This window comes from Musa acuminata, chromosome BXJ1-6, assembly GCF_036884655.1.
Source record: "Musa acuminata AAA Group cultivar baxijiao chromosome BXJ1-6, Cavendish_Baxijiao_AAA, whole genome shotgun sequence".
NCBI classification, from domain to species: Eukaryota; Viridiplantae; Streptophyta; class Magnoliopsida; order Zingiberales; family Musaceae; genus Musa; species Musa acuminata.
Genome location: NC_088332.1, coordinates 44,423,128 through 44,438,971, shown reverse-complemented (window position 1 = coordinate 44,438,971; position 15,844 = coordinate 44,423,128). Strand labels below are relative to the sequence as shown.

At 41.5% G+C, this 15,844-nt stretch overlaps 4 protein-coding genes across 4 annotated transcripts; 3 read left to right on the top strand and 1 right to left on the bottom strand.

Moving 5' to 3' along the window:
• Window positions 1-2,125: 2,125 nt before the first annotated feature.
• Window positions 2,126-6,171, top strand: LOC135677247 (probable anion transporter 2, chloroplastic). The gene is made up of 8 exons (XM_065189345.1): window positions 2,126-2,750; window positions 4,018-4,244; window positions 4,325-4,673; window positions 4,785-4,829; window positions 4,923-5,069; window positions 5,229-5,366; window positions 5,503-5,536; window positions 5,719-6,171. Exons 1-8 carry the CDS (start codon window positions 2,274-2,276, stop codon window positions 5,889-5,891), a joined length of 1,590 nt encoding a protein of 529 aa, XP_065045417.1. The 5' UTR covers window positions 2,126-2,273; the 3' UTR covers window positions 5,892-6,171.
• Window positions 6,172-7,984: 1,813 nt separating this feature from the next.
• Window positions 7,985-8,650, top strand: LOC103990213 (uncharacterized). Its single transcript, XM_009409289.3, has one exon. The coding sequence runs from the start codon at window positions 8,073-8,075 to the stop codon at window positions 8,412-8,414; it is 342 nt and encodes a 113-aa protein (XP_009407564.2). The 5' UTR covers window positions 7,985-8,072; the 3' UTR covers window positions 8,415-8,650.
• A 2,169-nt stretch (window positions 8,651-10,819) lies between these two features.
• On the bottom strand, window positions 10,820-11,770 carry LOC103990214 (uncharacterized). The gene is made up of 3 exons (XM_009409290.3): window positions 11,434-11,770; window positions 11,262-11,354; window positions 10,820-11,173 (listed from the first exon to the last, which is right to left on the bottom strand). The coding sequence occupies exons 1-3, from the start codon at window positions 11,653-11,655 to the stop codon at window positions 10,982-10,984; spliced, it is 507 nt and encodes a 168-aa protein (XP_009407565.2). The 5' UTR covers window positions 11,656-11,770; the 3' UTR covers window positions 10,820-10,981.
• A 489-nt stretch (window positions 11,771-12,259) lies between these two features.
• Window positions 12,260-15,534, top strand: LOC103990215 (reticulon-like protein B12). Its single transcript, XM_009409291.3, has 4 exons — window positions 12,260-12,584; window positions 12,794-12,974; window positions 14,411-14,622; window positions 15,054-15,534. Exons 1-4 carry the CDS (start codon window positions 12,494-12,496, stop codon window positions 15,239-15,241), a joined length of 672 nt encoding a protein of 223 aa, XP_009407566.2. The 5' UTR covers window positions 12,260-12,493; the 3' UTR covers window positions 15,242-15,534.
• The last annotated feature ends 310 nt before the right edge of the window (window positions 15,535-15,844 follow it).

The following is a 15,844-nucleotide window of genomic DNA, read 5'->3' as shown; positions in this document are numbered from 1 at the left end:
TCGGCCCTACTCTCATGATCATCCGCGGCGGGCGCTCCTCTCTCTCCCCTGCCGCCCGATCCGACCACGAGCTGCTCCGCATCCTCCTCATCCGGGCTGATCGAAGCTCCTCGGGGCGTCGGATCTAAACGAGAAGATGGTTTATCCTTCAGCGGGGAACACAAGATCAGGCGTCAGCTTCTGGGCCTGCTCGGGTGGCTCAGAGGCGTCGCAGTCGAGCCACTCAACACGACGCCGGACTTTAGAAGCGAGCCGATCAGAGCCCGAGCGGTGTTGCGGGTGGGTGACGCGACCGGAAGAGACCTTCGGTCTCCGGCTTCTTCTACCACCAAGGTAATGTTGCCTTCAAGAATCGCTGCTCTTTATCTTCATATCTTCTTATGGTTACACTCAAAAGAAGGAAACAGAAAAGAATCAAGTTTATGTGTTTGTTTCAGAAGAAACAGAAAAGCGAGCAAGGTTCCTCCAAAGGACCAATCAGGAAACATGGAACGAAGCATGGTCCAGATGGAATGCTGAGTCAACCATTACGGAGGTCGAAAAGGATCGCTACGAACATAGGAAAAGGCCTCAGGAAGCTTCTTTCTGTCCGCAGGAAACGCATCGGACGCGGCCCAGACTTGCAAGCTGCTGTACCAGAGTGGACAGGTCTCTCGGTGGTTGGGTGCTCCACCTTCGCCTGCAGAAGGCGATGACCCAGAGCAGGCCGAGAGGGATGACAACGAGCAGTAGAGTGAACTCTCTCTAATGATATTAGCTTTACGTGTTGATGATCTATAGGTGATTACAATTATGGTTTTGATTTGTTCCAGTACATGAACTACCTAGTTGTTCATCAACCTGCGCAGAACCAACTTCCCTGTTTCGGCAACAATGTCGGTATCGCACTCGCTCGGGTGGTGCGCGGGAAGAGAAAAATAGGCGCCGAAACACCCCCCTTCCGGCCGACCTCCCCTCGGTGATCATCGTTTAAGAGATCTACTTATCGCTTCGGTTCGCTACTCCGATCCCCCCTCATTCAGATGTAAAGATGGTTGGTTGCTTCATTTAAGATTTCGTCACTCCGGAAACTTTTTGTTCTTCTTTACAGAAAACCTTGCATTAACTGACCTGTTCTTTTGTTTTTGGTGCCGCCTCTGTTGACCAAGCCCGCCTCTACGGGAGGATCACAATATTCATATCATCAGGAAAACGACATCCATTAAGCCTTTTTTAAATTAGATTGTGGGTGGTCATTCTTAACAAGTTTAGACATGGGTGTGAAAAGAAAAAAAAAGAAAAGAAAATAAAAAAAATAATATTGATTTTTTTAAAAATATTTACAAACTTTTTAACTACTCTTTGACTTAAACCTATAGACCTCAACACTTGAGATTTAAATAAATAAATAAATAAATAAATATATATAATATCATTTATTTATAGTTATAGAATAATAATTTAGATCAAGAGACTCTTATAACTAAAACTCTAATTAATTTATTTATTTAAAAATAAAAGATACAAATATTAAGATCTTTATAGAATAATATTTTAAATCTTAACAGGAGGTTGATTACCTAATGCTCTATTTCAACTCGTTTCATTCAGCAAGTGCTTTCTATTTGTTGTTATGCTTATGAGAATTTTCTATTATTTAAAATATATTAGATAAGATTTTAAATTTTGTATTAAATAAATTTAATATATTAAATTTTAAATCAAAATTATTTGACTTTAAGATTTTTTAATCACTATATCGTAAACTCTATATGTACTCTCGAGATTCTTATGTGTGAGTTTTTCTGATATATTTGAAGTTAGCGAAGAAGCACTCGTGCGAGCTAACAAATCAGTCAGTCAGGACCTCCGACTCCAATCAGGTACCTAACCGCATTCTCCAACTACAACACAGTCCACTACTGCTTCCATGTGCTGACAACTCATCAGAGACCGCTTCCAACCCCCTCTCGTTATCATCCGTCCGTCCATCCATCAATCCATCCGTTTAGCACTAATCCCGTCACGACGACGCGATGGCAATGGTGCGGTCATCCGCTAAAATCGTCAACGAAGAGCTTCTTTTTTTTAACACAGCACTGCTGCTGGTGCGGTCATCGGCTTTCATTTCCAGCGTGCTTAGTTTGGTGGTGCGACTCCCGCGACACGTCAGGGGCGTGCATCCTGTCCCTTGATCTTGGTTTCTCGTGTCATCAGATGGTCCTTTTTTTTCTATAAAGTTCGTTCCTTCCCCGGCATCAAAGTCGGCACTCCTTGTGTTTGTCCTTCCTGCCATGGCGGTGCTCTCCTCCCCTTCATCCAGATCCGTTTGTTGGTCGCATTCGTCGTCCCCTTCGTCATCCTCGCCGCCGTCGATATCGAGTTCAATCGGCGTCTCGGATGGCCGCCGTGGCTCCAAGCTTCGGATCGTCTCGAAGGGGAGGAATCGTATATCGCGAGAGGCACTTGTTAGTGGGAAGACACAGGAGGCATGGTCAGGGAGAGATGGACAGGGGAAGGGGAAGAAGAAGGGCGGGAGTGGAGGTGGTGCTGCTGGGGCGATGATGTGCAGCGCGGAGGGGATCGGGAGGCGGTTGGAGAGAGGGCAGGTTGGCAGGGCGGCGGTGGCGATTCCGGAACGGGCGAAGGTGTTGCTGATGTTGGCGGTGGTCATGTGCCTCTGCAACGCGGATCGGGTGGTGATGTCGGTCGCGGTGGTCCCGCTTGCGTCCCGCTACGGGTGGAGCAGCTCCTTCTTAGGAATCGTGCAGGTCCAGATCTATTCCTTCCTTCTCCATTATCTTCTCCTTCCTTCATGATCTCATGTTTCAGGGTTTCTTTTTCTCTCTGAACGAACTTTCATGCGTTGATTTCGGCACACGCATCTCAAGTTTCTCACATTTTTCTATCATCCATTATTGCTAGCAGCAGCAGCGGGTTTTAACTTTCACCACCTAAGCTTCCAACACACTGAATTGTTTTATCGTGTCAAAGGAGAAGAGGAGACGTCCTTGATCTGTGCATCCTATTAAGAATCTGTTAATCCACCTCAGTCCTTTGTCAAGATATTAAGAAGATAAACGAACAGGTGAGTCATTCGTGTTCAAATTCTTTTTCCTCCTGCGCCAACGTTTAGTGGGCCCCCTTCCCCAGCGTCCCGCCAAAAAAATTTCCCATCCGGACCACCTCCCTCATCAGACGTGGACCTTTTTCTCTGGGGCCCTGACCCTTGGCGTCTCTGTGAGCCAAGTTCTTTTTGGGAGGTACGTCTTGGGAGTGTGAATTAGGCGTGGAGCGTGGAGGTACGTCATTTTAGCGAACCGAAGTAGATGCAGAGAGAAGATAGGTTTACCAGAGCGGCATGGTGTTTGCCCAACAAAATTAATTAATCATACTTTATTGCCAGCACTTGTCAAGTCCAAACCAGGGGCACTCATTATTGGTGCGAGAAAATGCTATGTAGACGGCTGAATCACCCCTGACACTTTTTTGGATTGATGTGGTCATTCGGAGGGATGACATTGACCCCGAGATCTTAGTTATATCACGCTGACATTTCCCAGGGTCGAGTCTGTCCGCCTACACAGCAGGACTGTGGGCTCGACGTGCCTGAAATTATTTCTATCGGCGTTGGTCGCCACCGCTCACCTACCACTAAAGTTTTCTTTATCCGAGTCCAATGGACGCCGTCCTATATATATATATATATATATATATATATATATATATATCAAGTCAATTCATAAGCAGGACAAGAATTAAAATAAAAAGTATAGCAGAAAAAAAAAACTGAACATTACAAAATAAAATAAAAATTTATTTTTAGGATAAAATTGTCCGGGGCACATGTAATATTGTTTTCGGCCAATTTACTGTCCTTCATTTTCTTTTTCTTTGATCGATCCCAATCCATGTCAGTCATTGTCACCGTAATCCAGTAGTCCACCTAGTATAAGGTGTTTCGGATCTGTTTTCAACCTCAACCGTTGATCCATCGCCACTACAGCAGACTGATCGGACTTTTGTGAAGCTTGACAGTCGTCATTTCTGTGGGGATATCTCATTTCATCGGTTGCCGGAGGAGCTCTTGCAGACAGATACGGAGGGAAACGAGTTTTGGCGTGCGGTGTGGCGGTCTGGTCCCTGGCCACCTTCCTCACTCCGTGGGCCGCCAACCATTCCACCGCCATGCTTTTGGCGGTCCGCGCTCTCTTCGGCCTGGCCGAAGGCGTCGCCTTTCCTTCCATGAGCACGCTTTTATTCCGGTGAGCCACCACTCTGTTCCCGTTGACCAAACCATAACATGTCGCATGGTAGCTGTTGACGAGCTTTTATTTCGGTGCAGATGGTTCCCATGCAGCGAGCGAGCCAGTGCAGTCGGCATTTCCATGGCTGGTTTCCATATGGGAAACGTGATAAGCTTTCTTGCATCGCCAATTATACTGTCGAGCATTGGGATCAATGGGGCCTTTGCCTTCTTCGCCGCTCTCGGTTTCATCTGGCTGTCGGCATGGACGCTGGGAATCACGAACGATCCTCGCGACAGCCCTCGGATTAGCCAGGCTGAGCTGCAGCTGATTCGAGCTGGGAAGATGGATTTGAAGACGGAGAACAGCCAACTTCCACCCCTTCGCTACTTGCTCTCCAAGCTACCCGCCTGGTCTTGCATTCTTGCCAACATGGCCAACAATTGGGTGAGCTTAAATTAGGCGACCGTGTTCTTTGCTGATTCATGGCTTAATCTCGGTTAGCTTCAAGCAGCAAAAATCTAAGCTGCGTCTGACATGATCTATCTGCACCTGCAGGGCTACTTCGTACTTCTATCCTGGATGCCCGTCTATTTTAAGACTGTATGTATGGGAATACCGTCTCTTTCTCTGTTTATATGCCGTCTCTGGTTGACTACGTTCATCGTTGTGCTTGTTCGTTTCTTATCGACACAGGTTTACGACGTGAACCTGAAGCAAGCGGCGTGGTTCAGTGCAGTACCATGGGGAGTAATGGCGTTGTCTGGTTACATCGCAGGAACTTCTTCGGACTTCATGATCAAATCTGGATGCAGGATAACAAAAGTTAGAAAGCTCATGCAGGTCCGTCTTACTTTATTCCCTCCCCCCAGATAACACTTCCAAGTATATGGTCATCTTCGTACGACAAACAACGATCCAAGACAAATGGAATCATCATGGTGTCGTTGAAGACTGAAGAACTGATGCGTGTGCTAATTATTTTCTCTTGTCATGTTGCAGTCGATCGGTTTTATTGGACCAGCGGTGTCATTGTTGTGCTTAAGGTATGCACAAACACCAACAGCAGCAGCAGTTCTCATGACCATTGCTCTGAGCTTGAGCTCTTTCAGTCAAGCTGGCTACTTTCTTAACATACAGGTATTATTAAGCTGCTGCTTTTTTTCTTTCTTCTTTGGATGAAAGCTAGAAGTGGGTCTCTTTGCTGCAAACCTGCAAGACATTAAAAATCTTGTTGTTGGCTGACTGGAGTTTTTCTAATTTGTATACGACACAGGACATTGCTCCAAAATATGCAGGATTTCTACATGGTAAGATCACCTATCACTAGCCCAACACTCTCTACAGGATTTCTTACATGACTAATAATCATGCTTATGCTGAGTATTTATCCAATCTATCTGTCTGCCCTTTTGCACGACTCCTTTAATAATCTCTTAAATGACTGATGAGAAATACAAACATTAGGCACTATCTAATTGCCTCTCAACAGGGATTACAAACTCTGCTGGCACACTGGCAGCTATTATCAGCACCATTGGAACAGGCTACTTCGTGCAGTGGTTGGGATCATTCCAAGCCTTCCTCACACTCACTGCAGCACTCTACTTCGGCACCACAGTTTTCTACAATCTACATGCAACTGCAGAACAGGTTTTCTTCTGATTTTTTGTGAGTATTTTTTGTGTGTGTACGATTAGAGAGGTTCGTGTAGGTGGTGGATTCAACAAATGAAGTTGTAATATTCGTCCATCATCACTCTCAGTTGTTAAGGATGAATGCTTGTCAGAACAACAGGGACGTGTCATGTATTAGAACGAGGGAAGATTAGCATGAGCATTGTTAATTAGGATCAATCTCAATACTCTCGTTTGTAAGATCTAATATTTGGTTCCTATATGTTTCTGGATCAAAGATAAATTCAGTCCAGCCATATCAGTCTCAATACTTGTTTGATTTTGAATTTGACATATTCCCAGCCTTTTTAATTATTCTCATTTGGACCGGTCAGTCTTTTTTAGAACAAAAAATAATAAAATATTATATATTAAAACTAGATAAGTTAATTGTCTTCTCGTTACACTTATCATATCAATAATCCTCATAAAATAAAACCTAACGTGAAGTGGGCCAATTGACTTATCAAATTTGTTTGACATAAATCACTAGTTAATATATTAAAACTATAGTCGATAATAGTGTACTCATCATATTCTTATAAATTAATCTTAATTTAATTTATTTCCAATATGAGACTAATAAGAGGTTTTATAAAAATATCACATATGATATAGAATATTTTGATATCACCCTAACAGCAACAATCACCTTGAAATCCATGTGGCATCTTAGAGATAATATGACGCATGTGTGTGGTACGACCTAAAGGCAACGTAGTAGACTGGACGCACAACTGTAATTGTGCCGCTCAGGATCGTGCAAAGGTGTCCTCGCACGGTGCGGAATCAAAACAGCCGACCCGTGACGTCCAAAGCAAACAAACCGATCGTTTGGAATATCGACGGTCATTAACAACCTGCATACGACTGACCCCAAGAAGTGGTATAAATGTCGACTCTCTGATTGACGCCATGAGGAAGGCCAAGTAGACAAGAACATCTCTGCTCTCTTGTTTACATAGCTCATATTGTCGGCTTCCTCCCCCTTCATCTTTTACTGACTTAAGCATTGGAGGGGTCGAGCCGAGATATCTCGACGTAGACCTATTGGGCAAGACTATCGACAGCCAGGAGACGACCCTGCCGCCAGGAGATGATGTCGTAATAAGGGAGACCCACATTCCTCTACCTGGTCTATCCATTCGAAAGTCAGATCACTCCCGACGAACCCTCCTTCCAACGAACCTCCCTCGTCGGCCTGTCACGTCGACACCCCACATCAGCGAGGAGGAGATACCAGAATAAGCCTGTACCTTCCACGATGAACCAATTTGTGACACTATCAGCATCAATACTCCAAAGCGGCACGGAGTGATTCAAATTAGTAACGATAATAAAGTCCGCATGTCCAAAACCATCTGTATTCCCTGCCGAATATGGAAGGTTTAGACATGCAACCATGGCTCATTTTAACCTACTGCAGCCACAAACACACACAGTCAACTTAATTTAATTAGTTTCTTGTACTTTAAGCGAACTCTGAAAAGTTTTCTTTTTCTTTTTTATTCTTTTTGTTGCTAGACATGTTGTGATACGTCAAGTATAAGTTTCTCTGAGTAGTTATCAAAATCAGATCAAACGTCAATCCGATCAAATCTTGAATCAATAGATCAATTAAACTACATATTTAATATTTTTAAATATTAAAATCATAAAACATATATAATATTATAAACAAAAGTAAGAGGCTAACAATCAAAGAAAATGATATCACCTCTACGACAGATCACACATCGAGTGAACTAAAAACTTATGAATATATATTTTTTTCCTCCCGTGAAAAAGATTAAAGCGTTTACGAACATTGAAACAGTGAGCCGCAATGATGGAGATCAAATTATGATTATTCTAATCTGACCCATTTATTCTCTTCGTTTTTTCTTTTGTCCATTTGTTCACAAAAAGGAAACTTATTTGGAAATAAATAAATAAATAAATAAATAAATAAATTCCTTTTAAATATTTTATTATTTTGATTATATTTCTACAAAATAGCAGACTCCCTTCCTTTTGTTTTGTCACGTAATTTATTAACATAAAATAATAGTATCTCTGGTCCTCCATTCCACGCCACCGGCACACAGTTTGGTTTCTGCCCCGCTCTCTCGACCCCCGAGCTGGGAGAGACGAGAGCGACCTGAGAGAGAGAGAGAGAGAGAGAGAGAGCATGAACTGCCGGAGCCTGGAGGAGTTCTGGGCCTTCTACGTGAACCAGCACTCGAAGCCTGCAACCCGGCGTTGGCACTTCGCCGGCACCCTCTCCGCCTTCCTCTGCCTCCTCCTCGCCCTCCTCCTCGGCCGCTGGTCCTTCCTCCTCGCCGCCCCCCTTCTCGGCTATGGCCTCGGTTGGTATAGCCACTTCTTCGTCGAGGGCAACGCCCCCGCAGCCTTCGTCCACCCCCTCTGGTCCTTCCTCTGCGACCTCAAAATGTTCGTCCTTATGCTCACCGGGCAGATGGACCGCGAGATCAAGCGCCTCGGCAAGAGGCCCGTCCTCCAGGCCTTCTGATCCTCCCCCATCGATGGATCCATCTGATGGCGAATCGACCTGTTCCCTTCCGTCGGATCAATGCCCCTCTGCGCTTGTCTCCCCCACCTGATGGTGATGACGGATGACAAGTTACTCTTCTGAAATCTACATCTTTCTGTTATCTTCTTGCAATTATTTAGATTTCGTTCTTGGATAGATATTGTCACCGCTGTTTTTACATGATCGAGATGATTCACTTCAGAAATTATCCTGCTTGAAGCTTGTGATTAGCATAATATACTTGGCGTTGTGTTCTTTGATTAGGCAGTCTAATATTGCTGTACTCAGTTACATTTCCTTGCTTAAGAAAGATGTCTATTAGGAAAATTAAGATCGATGAGAATATGGTAGCATTATCGACAAATAATGAGATTTCTTCGTTTTGGGAATTCAATTCTGTTGTTGCCTCTCCGGAAAAAAAAAAAAGAAAAAGAAAAGGAAAACTGTGCTTAGTTTTAGTCTACATGTCATACTGTCATGGAAGTCGTAGTTTTATATAACTTTTGCTCCTAGATCTTGTAAATTGCTTCTGAAGTTGTTGCTTGTTTCCAAAGTGTAATTGTTGGGTTTCTTTCTCTGATAGCGGCGTCTATGATTCTCTTTGTTATGATGAACTTGTTGACTTCTCGATTTGGGATGAGTTAAAAACTTTCTTTCTGGTATGGGCATGAAGAAAGCAACATTTACTTGTTCTTAACTTCATTGTTTGAAGTAGGCTATAGCATTAGGTGTTATTCTTGGTATCTTTTATGTGAAGGAGATATGTCGAGTTTGCTCTATGTTTATTCAACAATTTTTTGGAGAAATTTACTTGAGTCGTCGATAAGAATTATATGATGAATTGCCAAGATGGTATACGATGAATTGAAAGTGATGTTGTTCAGATTTTAGGATTCATTAGACTTGTTCTTTTTTTTTTTGTATTTGGCTCTCACCTTTTCTTCTGTCCTTGTTTTGTATAATGGTTTCTAAAGTTGTTTCTGAGTCAACAGTATCAACTGATTTCAAGTAATTTGAAGTTTTATGGTTTGACAAAGTTATTGCTCTATCAGGACAGGTGCTTGCCAGTCCAAATTGCAAATTCAAGGTCCTTTCTCTAACTTTGAATCATATGTTGTCTTGATTCACATGCTCTTATATAATTTACACTCTGTATCAATATGATTCAGAGGGATGCTTTATGGCTTATGATTCTGGATTTCATATGCTAGTGATGATTTAGAATCATCAATTGTGAAGATGGTACAATTCTGAATCACTATAAACTAAGATTATCACTTTAGATTTAAGACGGTTTCCTGATAGTGACATTTAAAGTTTGAGGGTTCCACTGCATCTGCTATTTCTTCTCGGACTTGCTATAATCATCGGTGCTTACCTAAAGTTGCACTGAAGATGTATGGTTAGGTGGTGCCACTTGTAGTAAGCATGGTTGATGTTATAGATTGTCTGCCCAAGGTTAGACATTCCTTGGTACTAACTAAAGCCTGGTTGTTGCTTTTGATCACCACTTTGCCTGTGGTTCCCGCTGTGGATGGTATGTTAACTCAACCAGAAGACTGCGATTAAGAGATCTTTACTTCCAGTTTATGAGATAATTTTGTTTGGAGATATATTTCGACTTGGCGAGCATGTCAGTGACCAGTATTTATGCTTGTTTGATTGCTGGTGTTTTCTTTTGCTCTATCAAGATGACTTTAGAGTTCAATTGATATCGCTGTATTGAGCTGGGCAATGACAGGAACAACACATGCTTTCTGACAAATCCGTACTGCATTAGAATCATATAAAGAAACATCTTGTTGAGTTCATAAATGCCTTGCATCCTTTTATATTAATTTAGGTTTTTAGAATTTATTTATTGTGTGTGTGTGTTACATACATACATATATAAATACATACATATATATATATATGTATATATATATATGTGTATATATATATATATATGTATATATACACATATATATGTATATACATATACATATACATATATACATATGTATATGTGTATATATACATATATATATATATATATATATATATATGTATACATATACATATATGTATATGTATATGTATATATATATAAGGATTGCTCTCTCTTTCCTCCGAAACACCTCTCTTGTGTAAAACCTGTATCAGTAATTGTACTGCATCTGGAATATGGTTGAAGGTAGCTGATGTGTCACTAATCCAGATTGATGTGGCATAGCTCATGAAAGGAGACCAAGATTTTGGATGGAAAATGCAAATCACAGAGTGTTGTTAGTGGTGAACTGATGTGCGAGTTAAAGATGGTTTCTGGCCCAATCTCTTCCTCCTAGCTTTGCTTTAAGAAAGGACTGTCAGCTGCTTTGAATGAGTGGGGATTACACATCTGATAGGAGAATGCAAATAATTATTGATTTGGAGTCCAGACTGACGCACAGCAATAGAACAAAGGTTGCAACAGAGCAGGATTATATGTTTCATGACTTGCACACACACACACACACCCAATGCTTATTCCGTTGAAAGAGAGAGAGAGAGATCTGCGAGCCAAGTCAGAGGTCGCTCCTCGGAGGCTTGTGCGAGTCTGGGCTCGGTCGTACAGTATCAGCGGATGGAATCCACTCGTTGGTTGCGGGGTTTCCTTGCAGGTGCGGGTGGCACCCAGACGCATCACAGGCGCAGTCTGGTGTCAGCTCGAACCGGTTGCCATCGCCCTTGTCCATCTTGATGAAGCCAGTTCCAGTCTACACCCCACAACCATTAATCATGAGAAAGGCTCATCTAATTTTTCTTGTGGTACAAACATATAAATCAATTATATTTAGAATATACCGTGTGATGTTGCTTTTCGACGCAGTTGAGGTCGGTGTAATACTCCGTCTCCACATACTCTTCCGCCGCTTCGCTTCCCTCGCACACCAGTTTCTGAGGTCCAAGGAAAGGCATTAACGCAAACACATGACGAACCGCCGCTGCGAGGGAGAGACGAGAGAACGAGAGAGACCTGGTCGTGGGCTTCGAGATTGCGGAACTTGTCGAGCTCGGGGGTGGAGTCGCGGTCGGAGGGCGGGACGGAATCGGAGTAGACGGCGGAGTACTCGCTGCGGGATGGCTTGGTGTGGCGTTTGGGGGCGATGCTGTCGAAGTACTCCCGCGCCTCCGCCTCCGCCTTGACCTCCTCCTCCGGCGCCAGATGAGCGTCGCTCCGATCGGGCCTCATCACCATGTAAGTTGTAACCCACCGATCGGATCGATCTCCTTATCCTCACAATCGCAGTTCCATGGCTTCGGGCTTCATATAGATCCAAAGCAAAAGCAAGCTTGTCGGCGACGGCAAACTACCAGTCCAAAAATATCTGATGAGACTTTATGAGACGATAGCGACCTCCCCCGCGCATCATCTTCTTGCATCAAAAATATCTCCATTCCTTTCGCTCTCAGGCCACCCAACCAACTTTGAACTCCCAACAAGAATTTTTGTGCATAAGGAATGCAAGGCTAGGGAAAAGAAAGAAAAAAAAAAGATAAAGATAAAGATAAAATATTTTTTTTAAGATTATAAATAATAAAATAATATTATATTATTTTTAAAAAGATTATCAAGAGCAAAAATATTTCCAATAATAAAATGAAAACTGTAAATAGTAAACTTTAAAAAAAAAAAAGAACTTTGGGGAATTTGCAGAAGGTATTTTCCTCGTCTTTTGCATTTATCGCTCAAACGAGAGAAAGGGAAAGTTGAAGCAGCAGTGGCCCATTTGTGAGTTGTGTCGCTAGTGTTCCACTTACTTTTCTTCTTCTCTACAATATATACTAAAAGCCTTTCACAAGTGGCCGAGCGATGGTTAGACAAAGCGTAGAAATGAAAAGATCAAAGAAGCAATGGAAGCCAAAGAAGGCGACGGACGGTATTATTGCTCTGCTTTTAGGCTGGAGTCGGATACCTCCGCCATGGCCCACCTGCGTCCTTTTTCCACCCTCCCACCCTCCGAAGCCGCCCCAAACCAGAGAAGAAGAAGACGATCGACGAGAAGAAGTAGGAAGACTCGGTCGTCTCGCCGATCATGATCTCGTTCCAAGATCGATCCTTAATACGCTCTCTTCGATCCTTGCAGAGGCAACGCCCTGTTCACGAGATCCTCGGCGGTGGTTTCCGTAAGTCCTACTGTAGCCATCACCCTTCTTCTCCTCCTCTCCCCCTCCCTCCTTTCTAGTCGTTCGCTCTGGTTTCCACGATCCGATCGATCTTCCTTCCTATGGTGAACTTTGTCTCGGTCCTCAAGTCAAAGGTTGTCCGATCGAACGCGGATCTTGTGGTTTTCCTGTTTAGTTCAGTTGGGATCTAATGGAGCTGTGATCGACAGTTGCGGATGTGATACTTTGGAGGAGAAAGAATGTAACGATAGGGATCCTGCTAGGAGCACTGGCTGCCCGGGTGCTCTTTGAAGTAGCTGGTTATACTATGCTGTCTCTCCTGTCCAAAGTTCTGCTGCTTTTGATTTCCATTCTCTTCTTGTGGTCGAGGGCTGCGGGAATCCTCAACAGGTAACTGTGTTCCCTCGACTGTTTTGGTGCTCTTCTATTTCACTCCAGCATGTTCTTGTAGCCTTTTAATTTTACAAAGTGGTTTGCAGAAATTAGCAGTCTTTTCTTTTGCATGATTTTAATTCTAATTTTGAGTGGACTGCACAGTTATCTTTGTTTGGTCCTATGTAGACTATGGAATTGTAGTTGATAAGCAGAAAGAACAGTCAACAATTCTGCTGTATAATCAAATCTTCTAACATTCTTACCCGTTCTTATCCAATCACTATGGGATTGTAGTTCATGTTGTCATTTTTAGGCAATTGTCAGGCTTGGAGCATTTGTTGGAGAGTTTGTTAGTAGATATAATTCAACAACAATAAATCGCAATGTTCCAACCGTTTGGGATTTGATTATATGGATTGTTAAAAAAATAGCACTCTTTAGTTAAATTAAAAGTATTTAAGTCTTTATTTATATTCTTTTTTAACTTCTCTCTATCTCTCCTTGTTCTACTTATATTGCCTCATCTATTCTAACTACAATATTTATAGGTCTCTTTGGTATATGTTGATACATTAGTAAATGATTCTTCTTTGTTTTATCTTCTATTGAAGTCACACTAAATTATTCACAAATAAGAATTTTTTTTTTAATATCTCTTTTTAATACATTAGTACATCCACGTTATCATGTTTATCTCAACAATACAAACTTTTTATGTAGATTATTTTTTAACCACTCAACACTTAAATCCATAAAGTATCGATCGTATGATAAGTAACATATAAACAAATTTATTTTAATAATGAAGATATATGGTCATCAGACAAAATATCCAATGCCCTTCTCCACTTTAAAGATTCAACCTGTACTCTGTGAATAATATTTATCAATTACTCTCCCATGTTAAGAAATCAATCCAAGGCCTCAAACCCTTATTGAAATTTTTTTGTTACCCCACCACACTGTAGCATTAGTCCTACTCCTAACAATTGGCTATGAATGGCATCATAAACTGTAATATTGGAATCTGTGAAATAAATGTTGATGCCCCTTATTTGTCATCCTAATCGAAGATCAATTATGGTCCTCATTTTGCTGTTAATCAACATTTATCCCTCTGAATTCTTGGATCACCTACTATTCTGTCATCTCTTAATTTCTAGAGTTGAAAATTTGTTACCATTGATACATAATTTACAGCTACCCTAATCCAGAATATTTGGCATAGAAAAAACATCTGATATGAGTACTTGTAAAGAAACAAGTGAAATTGCCTATTGAGTGTATGTTTTCCTTTTAAATAAACACAATTGCTAATAAAATGTTCTTAACTTGCCATCTCAGAACTTGGGTGCTTTTGTCTGAATTTAGAATTGCTAGTTGTATTCCTTGTCCATTCTTATTGTAGCATACTCTCAACAATTTCCAGCTATTTCCTGACATGAATGCAGGCCCCGTCCACCTATTCCAGAAATGCACCTCTCCGAAGAAATGATGCGTGAAGCTGCAGTTTTTGTTCGTTTCCATGTGAATGTGCTCCTCTCGGTTTTCAATGATATTGTACACAGAAAAGACACAAAACTTTTCTATATGATAGCTCTATGCTTATGGATGATTTCCATGGTCAGTGGTTTGATTGATATTCTTACTTTGGGTTACGCAAGTAAGTGCTTCTCCTGGCATTTGATGCTTCTAAAATCTAGAAAGGAAGTCCTAGAGAACTACTTAATTTAATTTTTGGTTTCTTGCCTTTTGTGAAATTGACCCAAGGAACAACATAGGGGTAACCTGCCAAAGGGAAGGGCAGTGTGTTAGGTGGTTTATACATGTGTAATTCCCCAGTAATCAATGCCGGCTCAAAAAGTTGACCTTAATAGTCCAATGAATCATACTGTCACAGAACCATTGTTTTCTGAAGTTGTTATTGATGTCATTCAAACTGATTATATCAATATATAAACTGAGTGATGGCATTTTGGTTTCAATCATTCAAGGTGACCAAAAAAAGGCTAATATATAAATCTCACAAATAAAAATATTTAGCTTGCTGATTGGTGTTAAATTCACCTGCCTTCTTTTCTTTCTTCTTACCAGGCCTGGTAATCATCCTAACAGTTCCAGCACTGTATGAGAAGTACGAAAATGGCATCGACAGCTACGTGAAGATGGCTCATATGGAAGTGCAGATGTATGAGAGAGTATACACCGAATGTTTTATCAAGTACTACATCAAAGCAAGGAGGTCGCTTTTGGAAAAGAAGAAATTACTGACCAATGTTTGATTCTAATACGGCATTTTGTTCATTCATTCCCCCTTTAACCATCATATCAAGAACGTCTTTGAGTGAAGTCCGTTGCATCAGGAACTACTTGTGAAAAATTGTGCAGCTCTTCTTTTTTTTTTAACTCTATTGCTTCTCCAGTAGAGGATTTTAGTGGAGTTCTTTTCCTTTTCTTTTTCCGAGGGAAGTCTGTAGCATCAGGAATTGCATGTGAAACATTGTGCAGCTATTGTTATTCTCTTTGGCTTTTTCAGACAAAGGACTAATGATATTATTCTTGTGAAGTTGGATTATTGTGATGAAGTACATCTGTGAATTCCATCAATACCATTGGCAAAGCTACCTGCTTCCATATTTTCCAAGGTAGACGCTGTCCATGTTTACATGAAGTGCATTGTTGTCCACAGGCCTGCCATGAATTATCCCCTGGAAAAAAAAATGTTGGAGAGTGTATCTAATATGTTGTCATTTACCTTCATGATTTTATCTATTATGTATAGTTTTTGTCCCTTCCATGTTTCCAAAAGACATAGAGATGATTATGATTTTTTAAGACCTTAACCTTGTTTCAGTGATTATAAAAATATAATATATATATTAATT

Coding starts and splice junctions, on each gene's coding strand:
- LOC103990215 (XM_009409291.3), top strand. CDS start 12,494: ATGATCTCGTTCCAAGATCGATCCTTAATACGCTCTCTTCGATCCTTG. Junction 12,975..14,410: donor GCTGCGGGAATCCTCAACAG/GTAACTGTGTTC, acceptor ACATGAATGCAG/GCCCCGTCCACCTATTCCAG. Junction 14,623..15,053: donor TCTTACTTTGGGTTACGCAA/GTAAGTGCTTCT, acceptor TCTTCTTACCAG/GCCTGGTAATCATCCTAACA.
- LOC103990214 (XM_009409290.3), bottom strand. CDS start 11,655: ATGGTGATGAGGCCCGATCGGAGCGACGCTCATCTGGCGCCGGAGGAG. Junction 11,355..11,433: donor ATCTCGAAGCCCACGACCAG/GTCTCTCTCGTT, acceptor CTTGGACCTCAG/AAACTGGTGTGCGAGGGAAG. Junction 11,174..11,261: donor TCGAAAAGCAACATCACACG/GTATATTCTAAA, acceptor TGTGGGGTGTAG/ACTGGAACTGGCTTCATCAA.
- LOC135677247 (XM_065189345.1), top strand. CDS start 2,274: ATGGCGGTGCTCTCCTCCCCTTCATCCAGATCCGTTTGTTGGTCGCAT. Junction 4,245..4,324: donor ATGAGCACGCTTTTATTCCG/GTGAGCCACCAC, acceptor ATTTCGGTGCAG/ATGGTTCCCATGCAGCGAGC. Junction 5,367..5,502: donor GCTACTTTCTTAACATACAG/GTATTATTAAGC, acceptor TATACGACACAG/GACATTGCTCCAAAATATGC.
- LOC103990213 (XM_009409289.3), top strand. CDS start 8,073: ATGAACTGCCGGAGCCTGGAGGAGTTCTGGGCCTTCTACGTGAACCAG.